At 39.3% G+C, this 27,994-nt stretch overlaps 1 protein-coding gene across 2 annotated transcripts; it reads right to left on the reverse strand.

The window, feature by feature from the left end:
* Positions 1-235: 235 nt before the first annotated feature.
* On the reverse strand, positions 236-27,796 carry ulk1b (unc-51 like autophagy activating kinase 1). 2 transcript variants are annotated; one of them, XM_042395360.1, is made up of 27 exons: positions 27,126-27,796; positions 25,936-26,028; positions 25,375-25,416; positions 22,323-22,355; positions 19,782-19,818; positions 17,667-17,840; positions 15,227-15,300; positions 14,711-14,812; positions 13,518-13,576; positions 12,750-12,832; positions 12,354-12,404; positions 11,804-11,895; positions 11,459-11,624; positions 11,299-11,350; positions 11,004-11,090; positions 9,521-9,664; positions 9,269-9,417; positions 7,846-8,105; positions 7,452-7,657; positions 6,996-7,117; positions 6,577-6,702; positions 5,823-6,007; positions 5,259-5,443; positions 4,533-4,651; positions 4,215-4,372; positions 3,633-3,768; positions 236-3,363 (listed from the first exon to the last, which is right to left on the reverse strand). In XM_042395360.1, exons 1-27 carry the CDS (start codon positions 27,213-27,215, stop codon positions 3,308-3,310), a joined length of 3,081 nt encoding a protein of 1,026 aa, XP_042251294.1. In that variant the 5' UTR covers positions 27,216-27,796; the 3' UTR covers positions 236-3,307. The 2 variants fall into 2 exon arrangements, with proteins under 2 accessions (XP_042251294.1, XP_042251292.1); XM_042395358.1 differs by having other exon boundaries at positions 11,299-11,353.
* Positions 27,797-27,994: the final 198 nt, after the last annotated feature.

Raw genomic sequence — 27,994 nt, forward strand, 5'->3', positions numbered from 1 at the left:
TCCCCATACTCCATTCCAAATAGGGACTAAGACTAAAGACTAACTTGTTATCTGGATTCATCCAAGGCCAATAAAGCATGGTGACGTTTATGGTCGACTAGGTTCAACTGGTGTAAAGGATCATGAACTTTGTCAGTTTTAAAAGGTGCACGATTTCTAAAAGCGAGTGTAAAGCTTCAGTTCAAGCAAAACATAACAATCGCCATAACTGAGGTGAAACAGCAAAGGAGAAAACCCACATTATCTTAAGTCCAATTACCTTTCCTTTCACTTTATTCATGTTGCAACTCAAACAGTAAAGGTTACATTACGCACAAGGACAACAAGATAGTGTGTCTGTCATAGATATGACAACATTAAAATGTCTTTGAAACAGTAAGAGACAATATGGAAGATCAGCAGAAGGCCTACTCTTTGGAAATGTATAGGTGGTATGGTACTGTTCTCTCCATGCCTGCAGATTCATATATACAGTGACAGCAATAACTTAATTTACAATATTTACAGGTGATACAGAATGAGAAAGGTGAAAACACAAAATGAAAACATTCAGGCATGGTCTTAGGAAACATACAAAAATAAAAATAAAGATCAACGACAGATCTATCGTGGGAGTGCACATGGCAAAGGCTGAATCTTCATGATGGTTACATTTCATTTCATCTTTAATATAACAGCAGCCCTGGAGCTGATAAGAGAGTCAATATCTTGCTCAAGGACACTTCAGCAGAGTGTGTACGCGCTAGTCACTGTACATTGTACTCTGTAGTTATTTCTACTGCTGCACAAATCATCTTTATGGTGTTTTAAACTCCTACTGAAGATAATAATCATTAGGATGGCCAATAGCAATGATTGCAAGGAACAATAAAAAGTGACACATGCATCAGTTTTACAAAAGAGGTCCTCACTTTCTGCTACCTGCATCTTTTGAGACATTGCCATTATATTCTGACTGAACAGCACGTATGTGAGACAGAACTTGTGGGTGAATGATATTAGGAATGTACACTCAAACAGACATTATACACACACAGAATGCTCTTATTAAAGTAACATCTACAAACATTTCAGTTTAAGTTCTCTGACAAAAGACAAAAGGCCACAAAGCAAATACACATAATGTATATTTAGAGAACTCTCGACTGCGAAAAACCTTTCCTCCATTCTGTTCTGCTGACAATGCTACTATACTGGCTTCTTATTCTCTGCGTAAACTATCTTTAGCCCTGACCACAAATCTACACCTTTTTCTAAAATATGAATTCATTCACCATTTTAATAACTTAAAAAGGCAGGGAAAAGACACCTCAAGATAAAGAAAGTAGTACTGGGCCTGGCAGTGGGTTACCAGAGGAACCCTTGATTTTCAGTGGAGTCAATCACATCCATGGAGTCAAAAATCAAGTCATCCACATCTTGTTACAAAGCTATGTCGTTAATTCTGTGCAGAACAAACCCCACTGTCCATTAACACCTCAAATAACACCACTTCATACATGCATGCATGCACAAACTTCTTTTTTGGGAGTTACAGGATCCCGTTGGGGATGTATGGCTAAGGTCAATATCGACAATACACAAATATTTCAGGTAAAATACACATTTTCAACTAGCACTCCAACTCAACACGTCACTTTTCAAAATCAGACACAATCGTCACCCACTGAATAGTCTGAAATAAAACACAAAAAATTGAAGCAAATCTTTTTTTTTTTCAGTGTAAAGCTTTTTTTTTCCTTTTTTCTTCTTAAAGAAATCTTTCTGAAAGCTTCATAGCTTATACCATCTCTTTGTCAACATTCTCACATCTAACATACATTACCTTTTGACAGTAACTATAATACAACTAAAACAGCACTAAAAAATATGGAAGTCAAAATCTAAATAAGCAAATCTGTCAAGGTATCTAAAAAAAAAAAAAAAACTTGACATTTATCGCATGTTCCACTCAAGGTCATTCTATACAGTACTTCAACAGTGCAAAAACATTCAGACACGAACCCCCGGATCAGCCACAGTGTTAGTTATCTAACACTGACTCTCTTCTATCCCTTACATTCAAATTTGATTATACTTGCTTAGCTCCAACATTATTGATAGATAAAATACGGACAGACAGAATATGGAATCTTGTGAAGAGATTACTAGCAACAGCAGCCTCTAAGCGTCTGTATACCTGAAGAAAACATCCCAGTTTATTGCAGCATCTTTAACATGATTGTGATCAGGGATGCTAGTTTCAGTCCCTCTTGAATAAAAAGCTATACTTTGCATGTAGCAGTAGGATAGTGAATGTTTTCAGGACCTATTTTCCAGCTTGTTGCTTCAACACCTGCCACAATGTAGGTATAGAAAACAAATCTGTTACATCATTGTTTCAATTAGGGGACATGGTCGCTCATATTAACAAAGTATAGAATCATTAAAGTGTCAAACACAGGGTTTTTTTTTCTTCCAAACCAGCATAGTTATCTACAGTGAATCTAAAATAAAATCTAACACAAAATCAAAACTACTTTTTTTTGTAATTTTGGCAACAGTTTTGTTTTAGTGCTTATATGCGCTTCCAGTCACCACCTGTAGCAATTCTATATATACTTCTCTTCAGCAAGCAAGTAACAATTAGATTCAAAACAAAAAATAAGCACAGGAAAGCAAACAAGGTGTATAAGACAAACACATTTGATGAGAATGATACCTGGCCATTCCCAGTCTTCTTCAGCACACGTCCTTACTGTATGCAGGTGTGCAGCAGTACACTGTACTTTCTCTTTCTCTCCAGCTACCGATCTTGGTAAAAGATAACGTTTTGTTTAGAGATGCCTACTGCAAATTTGTAGCATGTTCTGTATATTTGTCCATCTTAAAATGCTATCTCTTTAAGTACTGTATGTGGGTATGTGACTGTTTGGCAAATAAATGCTCCTGCATGTGTTATGCCTCATGAGGGGAATCTTCACCTTGGCAAAAAATACAACTTTCAGTGCCAAGAGATGAGTCCTCTCACACAGGCGAGAATGCAGACATTCTTTCACAGCACAAGCGCTTCACGTCCAACACCGGTCCAGGTTTAGTGTTGGGGAAGTCAATGCGACTGTCCAAAACTCAAGATGAATGGCAAACCATTTCGTGAGTACATATCCTAGAGGTTTAACGAAAACTGAAGCCTTGTGGATTTCTCCTGAAAACTAAAGCATTTCTACGTGAACACCATGAGGAACGGGTGGAGACTTTGTTCACTGGTAATGTGCGGGGTGCAAATGGCTGACATCATATCCACACTCCAAGAGACAGCGTAGGTCAATCAAACACAGAGTCCTGACTGCAAGGCTGTGAGGCGACGTTCAATGCACTCCTTACCTGCCAAGAGAAAGAGAAAGGGAAAGAAAAAGAAGATGGCGGGTGAGTCAGCGTAACGAGTCATGTCCATGCTGTGTTAGCTTGTTTTTCCTCCAGGTGCTCTAGGTTTCAGTCTGAAGACATGCAGGTTAGTTAAGTTTTGTTCATGTGCATTAACTACCTGCCCAGAATGATATTATTTAAACATCACAGCATAGATGATAAATTATTCTTAAAATAGAAAGTGATATCCCTAATTTTTTGTAAGACAAGCTGACAGACATACTTACATTTGCTTACACTGAGGATATCGTCCTGTTCAGTTAGCAGCAGAGATAGGCCCTCCATCAGCAGGAGAGCTTTATGATAACGTAGAATCGATGCTTCCCCCTGGTGGAACATCTCATCCAGTGCAGCAGCCTGAACCTGAGATGACATCAGGAGGCCAAAGTTATTGTACTGTATGTTTGATTTTAGTCGAGATTAAAATATCAACACATATGATTAGTCTTGAGAGAAATATATACAGTCCTTGGGCTGATAAACAAGCTCAATTTACCAAGTTTTGTTTTCATGAAGTGAATGTACCAATGCAGATATATACATATGACATTACATTTTATCCATTTAAATAACACAATAACAACAATCTACTAACGTTAGTGGCCTTTCAATATTCTTGTGACCATAAAGCAATATTTTGAGAGGAAATGTTTAGAGCATAGGAGACATAAAGAGAAGTAGTGACAAATACTAGGGCTAATTAACTAATAATAGATACAGTATCTGAATGGTTATGCTGTGGCCTGCTGGTCAATAACCCTCATCTCCTATTCCACTTTCCAACTGTCAATTTTTTTCCTCTGGCTTACCATCTGCACAGTGTGGCTGAACAGCAGCCGCTCAGCTGTGATAGAGGTGATTTGGTCCATTAGACGGTGCTTCTTGGAAAAGAAGCGCTCCAGACGGGTGCTGAGTGAGCGACAGGATGCCACACTGGACTTGTACAGCTCATTCAGCCTCTTCACCACTGTAAATGGACAGAACATTTGAAAAAAGGAACTTGAAATGCTACCAAGACACTGAATGAGGGCATTCTGTTTCAATTAAAAGTTACTCTAATTCTGGCTAAAATACAAATTTGACACCTTAATAAGACCCTCTCCCTTACAAGATGAAATGGCTCATACCTTGTTTGACTGTAGCGGATGGGTAGAGTTTGCCCTGTTTAACTCGATCCATGGCTGTGTGTAAGGCGGTAGACAAGAGTTCTGCAGTCTTAAGGTAGAGAACCAGCTGTTCCGCATGACTGAAGAGACAATAAAACACACATAGAGTACTTAAAACCCACATATGAATAGACCATTGAAACATGCAACACAAACACTACAAAATTTGAACAAAAGAAAGTAATTTAAATGTTTCTATGACATATTTGTACAGGAGGTGTATGGGCAAGACATGATTATGCATTAAAACAGTCACAAACAATCTCAAGTGAGAAAACATGAATGTAACCACTGGCTAGTGGCTCTTGGATTGTGGAAAATAGGGTGAAGAAGACACTCTATCTTTATCTCTAACTGCTCCGGGGTCCACATGAAGTCCAAAGTCTTGGCCGTTACACAACACTCTCCCCATCTACAGTTTTTTCCCCCATACATTTAGACATATTTCAGCCTATACTCCTGAGTAAATCTGCTAACTGCAACATATAAGTCTGACTTGACAGATCTGTTTTCTAATTTGCACAATTTTAAAACAACTGTTTGGTTAACTTTCAGTTTTTCACTTAAAAACCAAACATGGTGCAAAGCCAGGCGATCCACCTTAAAAATAAATTCCATCCAAATTGGGTAAACAGTATCACTGCCATCAACAAAGACGCACAGTCATTGTTGATACAACTACCTTACCTCCACTCTCTGCTCAATGAGCTTATCTGATCCGCTACCAGGCTCTGCTGCTGAAGGAGGGAGGGTTGAGAAGCGTCCCCTTGCTCCTCCACCAACGCAACACCACGGGCTCCAGCCACCTCCATCAGACAGCGGGCGAAATCCAATGTGAAACGCAGGCTCTGCACAATATCCGTATGCTCCTGCTGCACTCCGAAAGAGACAGGAAAAAGACAGACAAAGAGAGAGAGAGGTGATAGAACATAAAATAAACAGAGGACACCAGAGTGCGATTCCACATTCAGTCTACATTGGTGGAAAGCACAAACAGGAGGCATGTCATTCAGTTGATTTTATTATTCCATTCTCAGATTCCATCTTAGGCGAAGACACTTTGACAACACTATGCTTTCTTTTTCTATTTTTCACACAGTCCACTTTCTCAGGAGGAATGTTAAGTATTTTTCATTTCAACTTTGTGTGAGAATGAACCACTGATTGACACTAATAGCCGCATACAGAGGATCAAAGGGATGACTCCATTTTCATAACGTTCCAGAGCTGTGTGGGAAACCGGCTTCTCACCTCCATCAGGGTCTCCTCAGGCAGCTCAGGAGCCTCGAAGGTTACAGGGCCGCCCATGTTGGCTGTGATAGGATCAAAAAAACTGTAACGAGGGCTAGAAGGAGCCTCGAAGCCATCCAGATAGGTGCCTGTCTGGGGATAGCGGCTGGTGAAGGAGCCTGCAGGGCTGATTGAAGTGCATGAGCCTGCGGGAGTCAGAAAAAGAAATGGTAAAACTTATTTCATCAAATGGCATGGACCTTTCATTTCTACAAATATCAAGCAAAATCATCATGGACAACAATAAATAAACTGAAATAAGAGTGTGAGGATTTAATTTCTACCAACTCGGTTGCTTTATGTTTTTGGAATTAACACTTATTGCTGACCACTGTATTAAGTGGAGATGTGTTCCAGTTAATGATCAACATCTGCCAACAGCTACAAGTGCCAGTTACCAAATGGAAAACTGTGTGTTCATAAAACCAAGTCAGTTGGATTATTACCCTCTAAATAAAACTACATCTCTCCACAGTTGGGTTTCATTCAGATCAATTGGCCAGTGGACAGTCAACCTTTTATACTTAACTCCATGACATTTAATTCAATTTCCAAATCATGGAAAATCAAAATAGCTTCTCAGTGTCTCTGTGCTGTATGGTGTGCAGAGCATAGAAGTAATGCTGCTGTGTTGGTCGTATTTTATTCTCACCTACTAAAAAAAACAACTTAAGGGATGTGGAGACAAATAACTGTTATGATGTGTATGTACTACCTGAGTATTTCCTCTGTCTGGAGGTATGAGGTGGGGTGCTGCCGCTGGGAGGAGAGCCAACGGTGAAAACCACCTGTGCTGGGCTGCTGGAGCCAGGTGCGGGGCCTCCCCCACCACCTGGGGGCACTAAAGAACAGAAAATAAGAAAGATTGATAGTGGAGATGGAGATCAGCATACCTGATAATCAAACCGGACATATTACTGACCATTTTCTGATGGTAATAGCTTTTCTGAAATTACATTTTTGCCAGTATATACATAGAGTATATAACAACATATCAAAGGTCATTTTTACAGCCTTTAATTTGTGTCTAATACTGACACCAGTGTGTGTGCCGGTCAGACTGAGCTGCTCAAACAAAAAAAATCCCTAACAGCATACACACTTTTGTAAACCTCAATCATCAGACATGTCTACCTGTTATGTCTATGGCTTTTTCAGAGTTGAGGTTCTCTGAGCTGCCTCGGTCACCCATGGGTCCACCTGGTCCAAATGCAGCCATCAGCAGCATGTCAGACAGACGACCGGCGCTCTGAGACCTGCACCAAAGAGAGAGATGAATTAGCCTTACTGAACATGTATTTTCACTAGCTGCCTATTTCCTTCACTTATTTACTAACCTTTTCCCTGCTAGCTATATTTAACTGTCCTTCTATTTACTCCATTAGGTGGCCTTTTCTCTCCATACAGAAGAGACAAATGAATGAAAAGGGCGATCCACATAACTAATTTTAACCCCAGCATTGCACCGTCTATCCTGTATCTGTAGACAAATGATTCCTCCTGTATATACACCATCAGTAAGACAATCATAACAAATAGAAAACAGCAGCAAACACAATATTATGCTGTAAATGTTATTCAAGCCCTTACCTTCCAAATCCCTTGGTATCATCACTCAGTCTGTGGATGCAGTGGGCAGGCTGGGTGACCTGTGTAGGTGCTTGTTGTCCTGCGTCTCTGGGCTCCGCTGGGGCAGTCCTGCTGCAAGGGGAGCCGATGACCAAACCCTGCTGTGTCAGGAAGGTCACAAGGTTCGGAGAGCTGGGTGGCTTGGGGAATTCAAATGGAGGGATGGTCTGAGGAGAGAAACCAGAGGGAGAGGAGAGAGATATCAGAGTTTTTTTTTTAAAAACTGCTTGGTAGTCTTGTTCTGCGCATCTCGACACACACATACTTCCCTCGCTCTCACACATACACACACACACACACACACACACACACACACACACACACACACACACACACACACACACAGCTGACTCACCCTAGAAGGGGAACCCAAGATGGTGGGAAGGGGGTTACGCTGCATCAGCTCACTCAGTCTGGGGGAAGAGTGTAGGGGGCGGAGAGTCATCAGGCCTGCCGAAGGGGCCACCACTGGATCCGAGTGCTGCTTCCTGATCTTTTGTCTACCGCCACCACTGGCACACTCCAACAGACAGGGGGCACTGTGGAGCCGTGTGCCCAGTCCCGTTGCCTGTGGTTGTTGCAGAGAAGTCGGCCGGAGTTCAGTATGCTGAGGAGCTGGAAAGGAAAGTGGGACAAAAGAAGGTCTGAATATTTCTGCTTTGAGACAGCAGGTGGCATAGCAAAACAAAATGTCAAACAGGACAATAAAAACAATAAATCTATCAAGAGATAGCAGAGATGGACAAGTCCTGGCTAACTCCCCCGCTGCCCCACTGGCAAGCATGTTCAGACTGCTAATGGACAGTGCCAGCATGAGGCTCAGAGGAGAGACAAGCAACCGGTGGTGAGAAAAAGAGTATTTGTGTACGTAGGAAGTTGATTCATTTTATCAACCAATAATTTTTTAAACTACTGACCAGGTTGACACAAAGAAGCACTGACAAATGTTTGTAACGATCATAATCTACAGGACCGGTCAAAAGTTTAGACACACTTTCTCATTCAAGAGAATGGGAAGGTGTGTCCAAACTTTTGACTGGCACTGTAAATCTTTTTTCTGCAGTTAATATTTTGGGCAACAACACATATCACAAGCCAATCACATTTCTAGATCTGCAACTAATATAAGCCCAAGACGATTTCTTCAGACTGCTTGTTTTGTTAAACCAAGAGTTCAAAATGCAAAGATAGTCAATTTACAGTGTAAAACAGAAGAAAGGAGTACATTCTTCTAATATATGAGGAGCTGGAACCAGAGACTGCTTAGTATTTCCACTTGATAAAGGATTAAAAGGATTAAGTGATGTCATAAATCAATCTTTCGTTCAACTAATCTGAGGAGTCTGAAAAGACATCTGAGAACTCATCATCACAATATGATTAAAAAGCTAAGAAAGAAAGAAAAGCTAGTTTTTCCTCTTACTCCTACAAATGAAATAACTAAGATAGAAAAATTCCTCTTTGGTTGTACTGCTTTCAACTCATGTTCATTAATCTGTGATAAAGCTTCACAAGTAGACTCTGCTTCATTTTAAGGGGTCACAAGCCAAAACGGCTGAAAACCAATGAACTTATTTAGCCGACTAATTGTTTAAACGCTACACCTTTAATTACACAACAATAAATCTAACAACCACATAGTTCCTAATAAGTCTTTGATCCTGCTACACTGTTCAAATTTTCATTCAGTATGTAGATACAGTATAGGGAAAGCTGTGATGTGTATCTGTGAAAGTGGTTTACAAAGTGAAGACTTGAAAGTAAAACCTTTAAGCTACCTTGAGGGGAGAGCTGGAAAGTTCTGGCACCTCCCAGGGAAAGCCTACGAGTGGTGGTCACCGCTCCCTGCCCAAAGGGTGGTGAAGGCCCGGTCCGAGCAAAGCCTAACAAGCTTCCACTGCTGCAACGACGCACCGGTGTCGACAGCCTAATAATGTTAAGTGCATGAGTCACTGCATTCCCTTTAAAACATGTAAATGCTGATTAATAATTTACATTTACAACGGTGAGTTGAGTTTGTGGATACAGACCGTGGTGAGCCATCCTGTTTGGTAGAATGGAGGTTCTGCTCCATGCGCTGGTAGTTCTGGACCTGAGTGGGGACTGGGATAGGCAATGACTGACCATGGTTTCCATAGTTACCACCATAATTACTTCCCAAGAACTCAATGGGCCTGCCAACAACAGTGAGAAGAACGGAGAGTGCCCAAGGAAACAGTTAGACAAGAGAGGAGTGTGTGTGTGTGTGTGTGTGTGTGTGAGAGAGAGAGAGAGGACACAGACAAGTTTAACACTTTCCACATCATTAATGAGTACACCAAATTTTGGAGATGAGACGTTCAGTGTTACTGACAATACTGCAAAACAAGTTTGTATTAAACGAATATTAAATTGTGCATAAACATTAACATGACAAGATCTGAGGTAATTAAAAAAAAATATGTGGAATTCTTAATTCAACTTACATACATAACATCGTATGTTTATGCAGATGAAACACTGGATCGACTCTTACTTCAATATTGGGGATATTTAACTCCCCACTGGGGATGTCAACAGTTAACCGTTAACCAATTGTTAACCGCCGAGAATATTTTTGCCTGGTTACGCATGTCGGTCTATTGGTTAATTTGCATACTCACTCCGCTAACGGCTAGATAATTACATGTTCAGATATTCTTTTTGAACGGACAAAGTACCAGCGTAAAACCTTCTTCTACACGGAGTGTTGCATTATGGGTTGTTTGTGGCATTACTATTGCTGGACTAACCAGCACTAAAAGTGTTTGGTTGATCCAGTTTAATGTGCAGGAGTTTCTGAAGAACATGTTTTTGTGCCACAGAAGGGATAAATTCATAACGAGTGAAACCGAGTCTAAAGCGTCTTGCGATGTCTCTACTGCAGAAACGGAATATGTTAAGCTACCAAATACCACTGTCATAGTTGATAAGGAGCTCAAAAAGACAAACAGGCAGTCTTATAAATGCTAACAGCCAGAGAAAATAATTTTTGACTGCTTCCAAGAGCCTGGTAGGAGAGTGTGGGAGTATGTAACTATACTATGATGTAAGTTATATTCACAAAGTAACATTATTTTTCCAGTAACAGGGGGTCGCATCAGGGTCGCCTTATATTTGTATCATTATTTATATTCGTACCTTGAGCCAGAGTACATTATGCCATTGAGAGCTACTGTGACTAAATGCATTGAAAAAGTCTTTAAGGAGAATAGGGAAGAGCTAAAAGTCAAGCTAACAATAGCTCTGACCACTGACTGTTGGACAGCTCTCACAAACGAAAGCTACATCACAACTTTTCTTAAAAATTAACCAGTTAGTTACCAATTAATGGGTGTCGGTCTGTCGAAAGCAAAATGAAATGAAACTGAAATCTCTACTCCCCATGTAGAATTTCATTCCTTGACCATTTGCATATCTAATAGTGTCTAGCCCTCTGAGCCACACAGCACCACATGAATCGCCACAACCAGACATTCAGCTTTGTGCTGTTACCTGACAGGACTTGGAGACCCACTGTAGGAGGGGGAGTGTGGTGGTGTTTTGGCTTGGCTACACAGACCCGCAGAAGCCAGAAGAGAACTGATGAAAGTGGAGAAGGAAAACACATCATCAGGACTTCATCAAGATGCTATCTTAAGAAAGTAATACACCATATATTCTTACTTCTAATGTAAATTTAATTGCTGACAGTCATTTATCCTCATTTTTTGACACTGTCACACAACTACATTAAAGTAGTGCCACACAATTAACAGCAATTAAAGAATAACCAATCCTTGGTTCTTACCCGCTGTTCATCAGGCTGTCCTGCAAAACTTTACTCTCACATGTGAGCTCACCTGCTGGAAAACCAGGATAATCAAAAGTACAGCAAAATTAAAGAAGAGTCAATATTACATGAATAATAAACATTGAGGTAGAGATCCAATGCAAAAATCTTTTCTTACTGATGAAGTGAGCAGGCACCATGACAAAGTCATCTGTGTCACATGAGGAGGAGTTCTTGCTGCTACCTCCGCCTCCAGATGAGTCTTTAAGGAGAAAACCAGTGGCCTCCTGTGTAGGGGAGGCCAGAGCTTTGGCACGCAAATGCTGAACCTCAGCAAGAGACTGCTGCAGAGACGGGGAGACAGAAAGTAGCAGATAAACAAAAAGAAAGCACAAAAGAAAGAATAAAAGAGTAAGCAGTGAAGGAAGGCCAAGTAAGTGTTAGCTTGGTTGGCTTCTTTGACTAGCACATAAACACACAATCTTGTTACTCATGTGAAACAACAACAATAATTATGACAAACCGGTGGTGAGGCGAGGTGTGAGGTGGAAGAACTGCTGCAAGAGCTGGCTGATGCAGAGCTTGGGAAGCAGGTCATGGTCACAGTAGGAGTTGCTGCAACAAAAAATACACAGAAGCACACTTATATATTAAAAATATTATTATTTGTACTAAAACACTGGTATAAAATGAAACTGTACTCATCTTTGCATTCATCTATTATTATGTCAATGAGAAATATTTTTAATCATCTTCATGTCACTATGTGGCTGGTATACTACCATCCTACGATGGAATAAATGTATCATTTGTATTAAAGATTCAGTCCTCACGAAACAGAATTAAACTGAGGAATACATTATATTTTGGAAGAGATATGAGGTTTTGCATTTGGACTGTTTTAATAAAATGTGGTATGGTTCAACAGCGCAGATGACTGCGCAATACATTGTATATTCATACATTAATTCATGCTTAAAACTGTACAATACAAATACAGTCGTTCATTTATGTATTACTGCCAATTATTCATACAAGTTCTATTATGAAGTGTATTGTTTATTCTTACTTACTCTTTTTCATGGACGAGCTAGCCTCCAAGAAAGGATGACAAAAAAACTCATCTACCAACCCAAGAAGAAAAAAATTAGTAGGGGGTGGTGAAACAGAGCAACATTTCCTACAATCAGAATCTACAGTATGCATCAGAACAAGGTACAAATATGATGACCTTGTGTGTGCACAGATGTGCATAATTTTATATTCTGTGGGTCTTTTTTTTCTTTACATTACACTTCTTTATCAAACAGAAATGCTATATTTACAGGAAGATCTGTTACAACTATTGTCTGATGTGACTAAATAATCATCTACAAAATTCTATATAGGTCAGATTGTACTATTTAAGTTGTAAGTGTAGGTCTGCATCAGCTGTTTCATTTCATTTACTGTGTTTGATTTTCACTAACCAAAGTCCATGCGGTCTTTGTGGTTGCGCTGCAGTAGACCCAGCAGCAGGTGCCTCAAATGGCTTGAAGTCTCTCTGGGGATGCTGCAAACAAATAATAGCACAATCACTCTGTGCTGCTGTTCAGATTTTGATTTTGAAGGTCAAATAATACAACAGATGATACATAAACATTATTACACTTGATTTCATCCTTTTTTTTCCAGAACCAACGATTTCAATGGTCATCTATCTGTTATACCCTACAGAAAATTAAACTTGAAATATGCTTTCTATACTATCTTTGGCAGTTGGCTGGTTGTCAACATTTCTAAGAACATGATTTTCAGGCAGGTGTTCACTGTACAGCTTTGATAAACTGAAACGTAAAACTTTTATAGACATTGTGCTGTAAATAAAAAGCAGTCAGTTGGGTGCTTGTCAGCTTTAACGATGTTGTAAACTAACTGCCGTTCAACTGTTAAAACAGCCCAGCTTGCATGATTGGTAGCACCTCTCTAGAAGGGAAAACTGTACTTTTGGTGACAAACACATTTTCAAAAGTGATGGGTCTGTCTGAAGAGTTTCAGTCAAAGCTTCAGATTTCATTGGTTATTCTGTTTTGAGGGTGTACACCAAAGTTTCAAATTTCTTAAAAGCAACTTCTATATAATATCTAACATTTGCAGAAAGAACTGATGATCTTCACCATGTTTTTTCAGTCTTTTAACATAACATCTGTTAATCACATAAAAAATAAGCATGCTGTCATCTCACTGTAACTTCTTACTTGGGGCTGAGATTCTTGTTTTTTTCATAAAACAGCCGGAGGTCCTGGGGACTGCTAGCCTAAAAATGACAAATGGTAAGAAAGATAGATGAAATAGATAGATGAAAGCAAGCAGCCGTCTGCAAATGTAAGTGTATGTATGAGCACCATTAGCCAAAGCACCATTTCATACTATAGTTGCAGGCATTTTTATGGTAGGCAATGATGCGTTTCATCCTTCACAGTATTAGTCAAGTCAGTCAAGACAAATAGCCTGCTGTTCAGGTTCCTGCTCATCTCTTACATGATTGGTTACTTCCAAGAAACAGACTGAACTGTGGTTTCAGGATAAGGATGAAAACATGTTAAAGGAACATTCAGAAAAGTTTTGTGTCGATGCATCGTCATCGTCATTTTAAACCACTGTATTTGACTTATCCGTTACTTTAATCACACTGAATGTTGCTATCTCGCAAAAAATAACAAGCATACTTTTCACATATTTATCACATTATATTAATTGTGAATCACATTCATTTGACTAAACAAATATCATGTAAACACCAATAAAAATCCAGATAAGCTGCCAATCTCCAAAATAAACCACTCCACAGAATAATGTCACAATGAGTGTTATTTTTTTTAAGTAAAGACAGGGATGAGGAAGATAGTGGAGAGGAAATAGTGCAGTACTGTAGCTGGCAGAGAGAAAGTGGCAGAATTTTATTGGCCAAGATGGATGACTTGTTATGTTTTACTCCCTGTTGATCTGCACTGCTGTTGTGAGACACAGTTCAGTGCTGTTGTGTTACAGTTTTCAAGCAAATGACCTTAAAAGGCATTTTTTAAATCAACTTGCTACTTCTCATAAGAAATGCAGAAGAAAACTCACACTAAAATACTAAATTTGTGAGTGAAAATAATAATTTACTATATAAAGTATCTTGATGTATAAAAACATTTTCACTTTCACTTTTCAGATTTCTGTACACATACATACACTATACTGGCAAGTTATCATGGCAAATCCTACATAACCTAAGGGTTGTTGTTAATTTAGTCTTTTAAAAACAGATTTTGATAGTGGTACTGGTTTGCTCGTCCCTGAATGTAAATATGTGTGAAGCAGGTCACATTGCAAAAAAAACCCCTGCATGTTCTATAATGTTGCCCTGAATCAATCTGCATATAATCCATGACTGTAGTGTATTTACCTGAAAAGGAGCCTTCCCAGTCAGACACTGAAACACTATGGTTCCTATACTCCACAAGTCAGCCTTGGCATCATAGTTTTGGGACATGATGACCTCAGGAGCCTTGTGAGGGGGAAAAAAAAGAAGTGAGATCATTTTCAGTGTAACATCCCTTTGGAACTCCTTAATGGACAATTAATGAGCTGATTAAGCAGTCATTGTTGCCCATGCTGTATTGTATAATCAAAAGAACTAGAGCTCTGCTGTTTCACAGGAAAAATGATGACAGAAGTAATTGAGCAATCATCCACTTAGGGTGGACTGATGCTGATGATGTAAGAATGGTGTTTTCAAAATGACTTATTTTTAAGCTGAACATTACAAAACATTTTCTGCCCGCAATGAGCCCAACAAACTTTGGGTCCAAGTGAAAACTTAAGTCATCAAGTCTACATTTTCTTGTGTTTAACCTTTAGCAGAAACATTTAGTATGTTGGCAATTATTATGCCTTATATTTATAAAAAAATGCTGCTCACCATGTACATTGGAGACCCACAGAGTGTTGCTGCCATCATGTTGTTCTGAAGGTACCTGGCAAAGCCAAAGTCCGCTGTGAGGGGAGAAATTGAGGGAGTGAAGGAAAGTAGGGGGCATAAAGAACAAGAAGAAGCAAGAGAGGATAAGTTCACATTTGGTGCAATAGGGGAATGCGGTTGTATCTTCATACTGATAATCTGCAGATCTTGAGGACATTGGAGAATATTAGAAAACAATTCCACAGAAAAAATTGCAGATGGATGTCAAAAGAAAATCCATAGTACTCTGAAAAAGTCATGTTTGTCTGCTGCAAGGTCCCAGCTGAATGCTCTATTTATTTTCAAAACCAATAAAAACAAACATTGTACTGTCTGTAATAGATGAGAGGAAGACCTTCACTTTTACAGGATGACAATGCAACATGATCACATTGGAGTTGACCCTCTTGGGAGTTAAGGCTTAATAAATTTAAAAAAAAACAAAACTTTCCAACCACAAAGTTTCTTCTACAGTAGAGCACATACAGTAGATAATAACAAGAATAAGAGTCTGCAGCCATGCTAGCAGCTCTGTGATGCTATACTTTACTAATGTACAGCTGGGGATGTCATTAGTTTTTAGGTATTTGGTCATAAACCAATGTATTGGACAAAATATAATTGATCTTATTTTGGCGCTATCAGTCAGGGGATCAAATTTATTACAAATCATCCTCTGGGGACCATGAATAACTGCAAAAAACTACAAATGTCAATTTAATGGGAGCACTAGAGAAAAAGTCAGGAAAACACCAGAGTCAGTAGGGTATGTCGTCTGGCAACCATGAAAGTCTGTACCAAGTTTGACGGCAATCCATCTTATATTTGTCCAGATTTTTTACTCTGAACCAAAAATGTCAACCTACTCGTGGCACTAGTGGAAAGGTCAGGGAATCACCAAAGGTGGCAGGATTCATCCTCTGGGAACCATGAATGTCTATACACAATTTCATCACAATTCGTCCGATAGTTATTGAGATATTTCAGTCTGGACTGAAAGGATGGGCTGACCGACTGAACAACAGACATGACACTGTCATCCCTATAGAGCTATTCCACTTGCACGGCTGAAAACAGTGAAAACAACTTCTGTGTCACTAAATTATCAAAAGAGTGAGCAAATCTGGTTATAATATTAAGGTGATTCTACTAATCATGTTACTAAATTTATTAAAATTTAAAACATCAACTAATATTACCTAAAATCCTCGACAAGTCAACAAAAATCATTTTTAAGTAATCTCTGTCCCACTATGGATGTGCTTGTGTATCTGTACCTGTGGATACAACATGTGAACATTCTGATTATGTGTGTGTGACTGAGGCGGTTTTCCCAGAGTCATGAGGATTATAACATTCTGCTGTGACTGGGACTGACACAAGCCTCAGACTTCTGTCCCACAGGGTAATCAATTTTCTCAAGAGGAAAAAAAAAAACGAATAAATAGGCTTAAGGATTAGCAGAGTTTCCAAACAGCTCAGCAACACTCACTCTATACTTGGTCCTGACACTTTTCATTATGGTGATTTCTTGTTACACCAACATCATCTCTTTAAATTTTTACAAACTGACACCACACATACAACATGTATCTGTGAATAAGTTCTCGCTTTATTGATACTTATTCAACGGTGTGCTCTATCAGAGGAAGACTACAAATGCTGCTGAAGCAAAATGTGAAATTCTATATATATAATCTAGTCAACTTGCTCTAATGAGTTTAGTTTTATAGTCTTAGTGAAATCAATTACCTTGGGGAAATCATTATTAGGTCTTGTAGCAAAAAAACTGCCTGTAAAGAGGTTGATTATGCAGTAGGGATTTCCATTTGGTGCTTTATGAGATGAAATGAGTTTTTGCTCCTGTGTAGGGTCCAGATGCTTTCCTATTAAATCTCATGTACACCCGCAAGGTCTGGTCTCACATCTGAAACACTGAAGTGATTTTGCTCTTTTTATTTTTGACTATCTTTATTTAGACCTTTGCCTACGTTCATCAATAGATAACACAGGTTTAGAACAAGCAGTGCTAAATCTTAAAATGTGATTAATAAACATCTAGTTATCAAATTAGAGTTATCTCAAATAATAATGCCCAATTTTAACTATGTACTATGAACTGTACTTGTTTATTGTTTATTTGTTGTATATGTCCAGAGTTGACTTACTGGAGATGATCATTGACCTATTGTTCTTATTTTTTTCATTTAATTTATTTTTCTTTAACTTTTTTAACTAGTACCCCCTAAAAGGTCATCATGGAATGAAATTATTGCCATTTTCACTGTCACTCTTTCAACAGCAACAGCAGAAAACAGTACATGTGCAATGCAGTATGTACAAATGTGCACATGCCGTCACACTTGTGCATGCACACAGACTGTCACACAGTCAAACCTACCTATCTTGATGCAGGTGTTGTTGGAGTGGGACTTGCGACCTGGTGGGTAGGAGAGCAGAATGTTCTGGGGTTTGAGGTCTCTGTGGATTATGCCTTTGGCCTGTAGGACCCTCATGGCCCCTGCAATCTGTTGCAGGAAAACCCGAATAGTGTCTTCACTCAGTGTGCCTTTGGCTGCAGAGAAACAAGAGGTAAATTAATAAAGGTGAGCTGACTACAAATTAACTTTGGTATACTAGGTATACAGCACGTAGGACACAAAGTCGGGGTATAGTAGACCTCTTCCCTAGATCTCAAATCTAGGGTGAAAACCATGTATCTCCAAAATGTAGTCTTTTCATGAGTTCAGAAAAACAGCTTTATTTTTAGCTTTGTGACAAAGAGAACTCTCAAAACATAAAAGAACAATATAATTTCATTCAGGAATGGAACTTCACTCATTCAGTTTATCTGAAAAATGTCCAAATTTGGAGATATTTACTTTTCTTTGGACAGTGAGGCTTCTGGTTTTCCCAACAAATCCTGGAGTCTTGTCAGGTTACTTTTCACAAAACACATCACCTCATTTTACTTCTAAAAATATCTGCAAGATGTGTTTTGCTCCTCTGTTGTCACACATCACCCCACTGCCACCTACTGCTCCCTGTCTCTTCCTCCCCTCCAATCATCTCCTTGGCCTCAAGGTGGTAAAGTATGGCTCTATGTGAAAGCCCCTCCCTTGTCTAGAATTTCTCTCTGGCTCCACATACCCTCCCAACACATTTTTAAAGCCATGCTCAGGTTCAACTTCAGCCAGGAAAAAAAGTTTAGATCACTGACCACAGTAGGGAGTGGATTCAAAAACACTCCTGAAGCTTTTTTCAACCAGACAAGCAAAGACTATAATTGGAATAGAACCTCTATTTCTACTCTGGTAGCTGGCTGACAAAGTTAGCAGCTACAGCAATAATTTGTCAGCAAACAGCTAGTGGCTGATGTCTATTTTCCCACCCTGTTCACACTGACAGGCAAAGGCTCACCTCAGACGAGTTTAGTGTCCTGGCTATTCAGAGAACCTGTAATTTATGAGATGTGGAAAAGCTGGACAGAACTGTAGACTTTATTTTAAGATATGATTCTCCCAGCTTGTTAGCAACGTGTTGACTTAGAATCATATTTGCAGGAGGTGATGTGTTGCATGCCTCACATACTGCATGCACGATGAGTAAAGACAGAGGAATACTACAGGGAGGTTTCTCTGTGGTTTTATTATACCGTATGTCAAAGTCTATCTTAAGCCCTAGGTCCTTCAAAGTTCCTGAAGCTGTTACTGAAGCACCAAATCTGTTTCTGTGTCTTCAGGGCCCCCAGATAAAAGGCTGCTTCCCGCAGTCATACAGGAAGAGTTGTGACCTGAATAGCTGCCTTGAGGCGTATACATAATAAAGTTCCCCTTTGTTTGCAATCGCCCAATCTTCTAGGTAGATCTAACAGAACTGAAAAATATTTCTTCCTCCCCTACTACTTAATCTTAACAGTCTTAAGTCTTAACAAGCATTTCCCTTACAAAGATTATTCATTATTCTAGGACCCCAGGAAGATTTGCTCATTTTTTGAGGGTTGGTTTTGTGACTTATATGCCTTTATTGGTTGCTTCTAACATTTTCAACCTAGAAAATGTACTTTTGTACGTTGTGTATTCATTGTACATATGCCATTTTAAGAACATGAACCTCAATATGAAGATGTAGGAGCTGTAAGCTATGCTGGACTTTCAACTTTCAAAGCCCATGAGCATCATAATAAAAAACACCATAATAAACAGTACTATCATGCCATCTTGAAGCTTAAAATTAACTGTGAAATTTGGATCTTATAGTCTAAATGGATTCCTCCCTCAATACACACTTGTAGAATCATATTTAAAATGTCTAGTGTTTACCTCCTTTGTTTGGAAACAATTATGATCTTGGCTAAAGTCACTGCAGACATAAGCATGATGGACTGTCATTCATAGAGCAAGGACAACCACTCTCTTTTCATCAAGCAACAAAGATGACATTTCACCATTAATTGTATTGATTTTTCTACTGAGAAGCACCAAGAGCTTTTAGAAAATGAAAAGGTTCCACTTACAGTGTAAGTAGTCAGCAAGGTCGCCACCATTGCAGTACTGGGATTAGAAAGAGAGACAGGAAAGAGAGGGGAAGAAAGAGAGATGAAAAGGAATAACATTAGGAAACACATATAACATGGAGGGCTGGTGTATAACCCTAGTGAATAAGTGTCTGACATCTTTTGCTTCTCTGAAGCAACTAGAGAGCAAAAGAGATCAGAGAAGTGATTTGCTGAAGAGTGATGTGGTAACAGATTTATACCCTTGTTCTAGTTCCCACTATTAATATGAATGAACCCAAGAAAGGACGGGGTCTGTATGACAGGTGAGGTTATGAAAGGCTGCCTCACAAGTCATTTCCTCTCTGCTGCTGCATCAGCTCATATTGCCGTGAGCTGGAAAGAGCAAAAATCATGAAACTTGGCCCAATAACTGGAAAGGATATGCATGTGCTTCCCAAGAAATATGAGCCCAATCGGCCAGATCATGGCGCTGTAATTAAGGCCCAAAAATTCAATTTTGGAAAGGCCATGCCCCTCACATCATAAGTCTGATTAACTTGAAATTGCACACACAAGTCCAGCTCATTATACGCTACAAAAAAGCCTCTTGGACCATGAAAGTCTGCCATGATGTATTTTTTGCTAATTTGCATAATGTCCAAAACAGTAATGTGACACCTACTTTTTGGATTTTGGCTTGATCAACACCAAATTTGGTACACAGCCTTGAGGGACTGAGATAAAGATTGGTTGAAAAACATGGTTGCCATCAACCAAAATATCTTTGCAAAGGGCGGGGCTTTATATTATTATTGTTAATATTATATTATATTATATTATATTATATTATATTATATTATATTATATTATATTATATTATATTATATTATATTGGCCATAACTCAATAACCATTTGTCCGATCATCATAAATTTTGGTACGTGACTTCAGTCTGTGATTAGGAATAGGTCTACCAAAGCATTTAGAGCCCAACCCATAGGGGGTGCCACAAATGCCACAAACATGTACCTGATAAGCCAGTGGACAGAATTTTACCAACATTGGCGTGCATACTCTGGGAGCAAGTATGAACCAAAATCTGCCATATTGATTGGTGCAATTGGATGTGGCCTATCATATATTTTCTCATAACTCAAGATGCCATGAGCAATCCCGATTAAACCCACTGGAGACATCTTGCGCTATCTCCTTAACATGCCCACCGGGTTTCGTTCAAATCCGATAAAGGGAGGCCGAATGGCGGAACTTTGAGTGGGCAGTTACTGAAATGCTGCAGGCTTTGTGATGGTGAAACAAGTGTGTGATTGGTCTCACTCCTTCCTTAAACATAATTAAACCAGCTGAAGTGACTTTGCTCGACTTCGTAAAGCCTGAAACCCACTCGTTGTTGCTTGTGGCTTTAATTTTTGGCCAATCGAGCTGTTTCCTTCTGTGGAGTGCAAAAAGGTTTGAATCCACTGATTGCCTCTTGTGGCTCTATTTTACATCTGTTTTTGATTCTTCTGTAATGTTGCTTTTAAACAGCAATAAGCAGCAGCATTTTTCATTTTTATGCTTTGAAACTGTCTTATGAAAAATACTCAACAGCTTGAACATTTTGTCATGGTTACTGGAGAAATTATATAAACTTTGAATGTTATATGTATTTATAGAGGCTAATATCCTTCAAACGAACCCGTTATTTACCAAGTAAATGTCATGATCCTGCCATTCCATTGATAATGTGATTTTTAACTGCTGAAAACTAAAGGGCAACCGAATAATATATTAAGAACCTCTGTGCTTAAAGTCATATTCCAACCATTTTCAGATTTCGTGCAGTTCTCAGTACATAATTTTGAGATCTGATACCTCTGGCCATCACTGTATGTTACCTTGCTAGACACCTCCATGTCATGCCATAGTCAGCCATTTGAGCATGCTAACTTTTATGTTGAAGTTGTGTCTGCTTGGCTGACAAATACACAATATAGCATGTATCTTTACAACAGACACTAACAGAACAAGCAGGCTGGGAAAAATATATATATAATGTGAAAATACTGAAATGGGCAATTATGTTGTCAAAACAGAAAGAGCTAGCATGACCAAAAAAAAAGTTTTGACACTCTTTGCATGAATGACTAATATGTATGAGACAGAGTTTTGAGCTCTTTCACTGGCTAGATGAAATTGACAATTATTTTTAGTTGATTTAATGAGAAAAAAAACTAATCCATACTGTCATCCATGCAATATTACTTATTAAATCTGAGTTCTATGTGGTTTCCTGGCACGAAAGAGACAAAAAAAGCATTTTAGGTCAAAGGCAAAAGTTAGGAGATTCACAAACATTATTTTCCACCTGGATTTTCGTCAAGCAAATGGGATAAAGCCATTGCAAAAACCTAGCAGCATTTGGATGTTGACTGGCAGTCATTTACCCCCCTTGATGCCTGAGCACATGGCTAATTATAGCCCAGGCCCTGTCAGAGCTGCCTGCAAAAGCTGAGACAATACAGCGCTGAGCAAACAAAGCCAAACATCCCAGCAAGCTTACCTCCATTACCAGGTACACTGAGCTGGCAGTTTCCTAAAGAGAGAGGGGATAAGAGTGGGGGTAAACAAACACAAGTCAGTGACAGACAAAGAAAGGAACAGGTGGCACTTGTGCTCACCAATCACATTCAAGCTAAATTGGTGATTCGGATTGGAGAAATGTACAACACTCTAGAGTGGTATAGAAAACGTACTTTAGATCAAAAAAGCAAAAAGCTTTCCACAGTATTAGTGGGGCTGATTGAAAATACAAATTTTGTAAAAGCTGATCCATCCCAGACTCCTACATCACTGGGGCTTTAAAAGAAATGTTAGTGTTGCACGCATTTGCAGTCAGAAATAATGAAAACAATCTACCGTTCTACATTAATACCAAGCCAAAACAGATAGGGAATCAGTTGGCTCTGCAGTCAACACCATTATAAAAACAATGGGAAAATCACTGTGAGTTAAAGTGAGAGACTGCGAGAAGTAGTTGATTCAAACTTTAACTCATTAGCATCCACAACAACACCGACAAACAATAAAAATCTCTACTGACTTATTAACAACTTGAATGCATTCTGATATTGCACATTTGGAGGATTTAGAAATACAGACACTCCTCTCACATCCGTTATCTACTTTCCTCTAACCTCTTTCTCTCTCAGACAACCTGTCTAAGAAAAACATAGTGCAGGCCTACTTGAAAAAAAGTTTCTTATCACATGAAGACAGATGACTGCGGTCTCTCACTGTGACCTAGTCTCAGTATCTTGCTGAACCCACCAGTCAGAGGCCAGACTGTTTTCTATAGTTCAGCTGAGTTGGGGCCTCTGAAGTTGGTTGTTTTTGGCTTTGTTGAAGATGGACAGTCAGTCAGTTTCAACCAGAGACTCAACCATCTGGTTTCCACAGGTTCTCTGTGTTGCATTTAAAGTAATACAGCGACACGCCACTGTTAGATAAAAAGTTTGGTCCCATGTTGAAGGTTTATCATGACAAAGATATCATGATTAACAAATTAATAGTACAATAACTTGCAATAATATAAAATACTGAGCCCAGAGCAGGCGGGCAGGTGTGCAACAAAAATTCAAATTACCCAGACATAACCGTTGCATAAAATTACAGTGAACACCAAGTCACTTTTGTAGTGGCAACTATTTCCTGGTCCAAAGGGTAGAGTGTCCTAGATAGGTAGAGTTAAGACTGCACATGCACCCTATCTTTCTCTCTGAGTGAAAATGTGTGTTTAAATAAAATATTACTTTCTATCTAGCTACCTGCTATTTGCTCTTGCTCAAATCCTCTTAAGATACAGAACAAGAATCTGTTGCATTGCCAAATTCTTTCAGTGCCGAGGCTGTTACGCTAGTGTTTGTTACACTGGCAGGCTAACACTTTAAGATTTTTCAACTCACAAACCATTTTTAACCCACTTTGGGTAAGAAAATCAGATCAAATGTAAAATGCAAAGTGAATGCATTTCTTTGGTGTCCAGTGTTTGGTATGGTTTCACTTTCATCCTGACCCAATTAGATAGCTGGCTGGTAGGATCTCCTACTCAGAACATCTACACTGTCTGCTGTACAAAAACAAACCTGTAATCTTAGAGCCCAGCTCCGACTATCCTCATTGCCCAGAGAGAGGTGACAGTGTGAGTCAGAATAAAGATAAATGATAGGAGTATTTCTGAGTTCTGCATGGGTAGAGACATGATAACCGGTTGCAAATGCCTTTTCTTGGGCAGAGCAGTAAAGCATCAAATCCATATTTGCTAAAGTGGAGCTGCAGTAGCCACCAGTACAACAAGTTGACTGCACTGGGATGTTTGAGCAGATTGCAGTGCTCAGTGTCACCTGTCATGACTTTTCTGTAACCTTCTGCATGATGATAAAGCTTTTTGTCAAAAGAAGATAAAGGCAGGGGGTGAAAGGTCAACTTAATTAAACGAATCTGCAGCTCTGGCAATGAAACCTACAGTATCTGCTCTCATCTGGACTTAAAATGCAGTTTTCATTTCACTTATACTGTACATGTCAACATTCCTGCAATACTTACATTATTTAAATGTTTTAAAGTTTAAACACAAACATTTTATCCTTATGAGTTATACAAGTTTTTTGCAAAAGCAGAACATCTCATGCCTGCGATTGATCTATTTTCATTTTGCAACATTTGAGTCTTGTCATATAGAACCAGTAAGCATAAGCTTTTTCTTTTCTTTTTTTTTTGTTCCCAGATGGCATGTGTTAGTCTTGGATCAAAAAGACAAAAGAAACACCTGGTGAGTTAAGATATAAATGTGTGTGGGGGTGGGAGGGTCCTGCTGTCTAAACTATCTGCCAGGTGTTGCCACTGTGAGCTTCAGACTGGTTACTAGGCTACAAGCAAGAATTTCTCTGTGACTGTGGTGTCTTATACATCATCACCCTCCAATGCAACACCTTTCTATTGTGCTGCTGAGCTACTAGTTACTACTAGTATTTATATCTGCACATGTCATACGGAAGCATAACACCTAGTCTGCACCCTTGGCACCAGACTTGTGCCCAGAAAGGGTAGCAAAAAACCTGAGCAAAGATACTTGAAGCAAGTAAAAAAAGTTAAGACAGTACACTTCCCACAAAGCATTAAGCAAGAAGGCCAGTAGGAACAGGCCATGTGACTGCAGACAGAATGTAAACACCAGAAATGTCTGAGTTCAGCAGGACACAAAGGAAGAAGTATTCACTGAAACTTTACAAGGATTTGCAGCACATGGAGGAGCAAAGGACAACATGCCTGAACAGAATCAAAATGAAAGTGTTTTTAGAGCAAACAAATGTAGCAAAACCTCTTTTAACAAGCAGGGAAAACAAAACCGTTCAAGCTGCACAAGGCAAAAGTGGGTCATGTGGAACAGGCACATCCAACAACCCATCTGCTCTACTTTGTGTGCACAGACTGATGAGAAAAGTGGGACAATACGAGGTGAGATAATCATGTATGTAAACAGAAGCCTTGACACCGTTCAGTCAGCTTGTTCCTCACATGATCTAGATGCCATTTGTGAGTGCGGTATAACATACCTGAAAGTCCAGTAAAGCAACAATGTTTTCATGCTTCAGTTCCTGCAGAGATAACATAGAATGACATAGAAAATTATTATTTGCTTAGTATATCCTCAATTTTTCTACATGTTTAACTTTAAGCAGATGTCCAATATGTCTTTTATAGCCCATTTAATCCCACCTGTAGTCTGTGAGAAATTTAAGAACATTCACTTTCACTATGACATCTCCATGTTCATGATCATTGCTCGTATTTCACTCTGACTTCCTGCACCTCTCCAGTTCTGATGGCAGTAGCAGCCAGAATAACAAAATGTGTCTACACGTGTCTGAAATATCAAGGTTGCATATTTGATAAAAGGAACAGCAGTCATTCTGATGTTTACCAGTGCTGGTGTAGACAGAAAGTGATGTTTTTACCCTGGTTACCATTCCCATTTGGTCTAAAAAACAAATTTTTGTTTACATACCTTATTACATGTGATCCTTACAATAATGTTTTATGTAGTTATGGTAACCTAATAACTTGAAACCAGTGAACACCCCCCAAAGAGTACTTTCTGAGAGGTTCTGACTTACCTTTAATATTTTGATCTCTTTCCCCAACAGTGTCTGGGATTTGGCCAGGTTCTTCTTGTTTATGCATTTTACCGCCACCTCCCAGTCATGTTTCTAGATGGACATATTACATGCAAAATTATTATTTTTGGGCGTTGGGTGAAGCAAATGCAATGCACAGTATGTGTTACACAATGTCTTTGCTTGGTAAATGAAGAACTGCTGTCCTGATGCTACAGTACAAGTGTCAGTATGTGTGTCAGTGATGTAAAGCAAATTAGATACAACATGTATGCATTTCTATTTGTTGAAATGACTGATTCTACTACATGAATCATACTTGGATATTTAAGGTGTCACACTAAAGCATGTGTTTGTTAACTATTGTTTACTGTTGGTGTATTTGCTTCCCTCCTTCATGCTGTTGGTTAGATGGGTTTCTTAATGGAATATGGTGCTGATTACTTATCACCCACTGTGACTGTAATCAGACAGGTGGTCTGGTTACTATGAGACAGCTTTGCAAAACAGCCAATGAAACTTTATTTATACACTACATTTCCTATAATCCAATGCAATGTCCTTGTGATTGCAGTAAGACACAAAGTCAGGCCACACTGACTCAGATTCATTTCCTGACCTTACAGGATCTTTGACACATGTATTGTATTATGGGATGCCATTTTCCTCTGTGGATGAAAATGATCTGTGTGCCAGCAACATAGATGCCATAGGCCTATATTTCCCGTTTAACTATGAAATGGTGTTTATTTGTCTCAGCAGATGCTGTATTATCACTGTGTAAACAAATTATAGCCGTTATAACTTATATTATTTCACTCCAGACATAGGGCATGTTTCAACATGTCCATTAATAGCCTCAGTGTTGAGCTTTCCAATGGAAACAATTACATAACTGTTGTGTATTTGAACTTGCCAAAATTAGGCAGTGCATCATTTAAACAATGTAATTGACCATGAAGGGGTAATAACTATTTTATCCACTGGCTGCCTGTTATTTCGAGGAACATCCTGTATGTGCTCCCAGGCCTCTTAAGGCCGTACAATGAAAACAAATACACTGGATGGCTGATGAAAGGCGATTCACGCCCAAACTATCCAAATGACGTGTCAATTCGCCAATTTTTCGCAACAGTACGTTATATATTGTTTAAAAAGCAATATAAAGAGTGGACAAGGACAACACTCACCTCTCGATGTCTGCCTTTGAAGACGACAGCAAATGCGCCATGTCCTATCAAGTCCTTCCGACTGAACTCAAATTTCCCCACTGTCTCCATATTGAGCCAAAGTCTGGTTTGATACTACTTTGACCTGCACCAACAACCAGGAGGGCTCAGGTCACCCTTCTTGTTAGCAAGTGCTCCTTTCTCCTCTGTCAAGTAGGGGCAGCAGCAGGGATGTTCACCCCCTCTTTCACTTGCCATGGGCTGCCTTCCTGACAACAAACTGTCCTCTTCTCTCATGTTAGCACGCATAAGTTTCGGAGTTTGACTCCTAACAAAGTTGTGCGGCAATTTCCATCATTGACAGCGCGGCCAACACGAAGTTAGCTAACTTAACAAACGGGTGTCTTGTTATTACAGCTGTCTTGGATGACGACGGGCCACCTTAAAAAGCAGCTCGCTGCGTTTTGTTTATATACAGGGCAGCCTCACTCCTGTCGTCTGAAGCGTCCACACGGCAAAGCAAGCGATCGCTGTGGACTTGAAATCAAGTTTAAAATGTCTAATAACTAGTAAAAACCGTGAATGTTCCCCGTAATCTCTTGCAATTACAAGCTAACTCGCCGAAAGTCACAGCAGCATCGATGGTCCCAACAAAGCAGACGGTGTAGTCTGCAACAAAGCGCATGCGCATGCGCAGGGCAATTACAGCTGTAGGTTTGACGTCAGAGGCTCCTCAGAGGTCTCCTGTCATAAAACGAAAGTGTTAGACATTTGGGTTGGCTTAAACTAGTTCGGACTTGAAAATAATAATTTAAAAGTCCTCTTTTTGTCGACAATGTGAAAAAGCATAGGGATTTATACGTTCATGCGCGCTTAATGTGTGTATATGT

This window comes from Thunnus maccoyii, chromosome 19, assembly GCF_910596095.1.
Source record: "Thunnus maccoyii chromosome 19, fThuMac1.1, whole genome shotgun sequence".
NCBI classification, from domain to species: Eukaryota; Metazoa; Chordata; class Actinopteri; order Scombriformes; family Scombridae; genus Thunnus; species Thunnus maccoyii.

Excerpts from the sequence above, each read along its gene's own strand:
- ulk1b (XM_042395358.1), bottom strand. The coding sequence starts at position 27,215 with ATGGAGACAGTGGGGAAATTTGAGTTCAGTCGGAAGGACTTGATAGGA. Across the intron at positions 26,029-27,125 it reads TCAAAGGCAGACATCGAGAG|AAACATGACTGGGAGGTGGC; the intron begins GTGAGTGTTGTC and ends ATGTCCATCTAG. Across the intron at positions 11,091-11,298 it reads GACAGCCTGATGAACAGCGG|TTCTCTTCTGGCTTCTGCGG; the intron begins GTAAGAACCAAG and ends CACTTTCATCAG.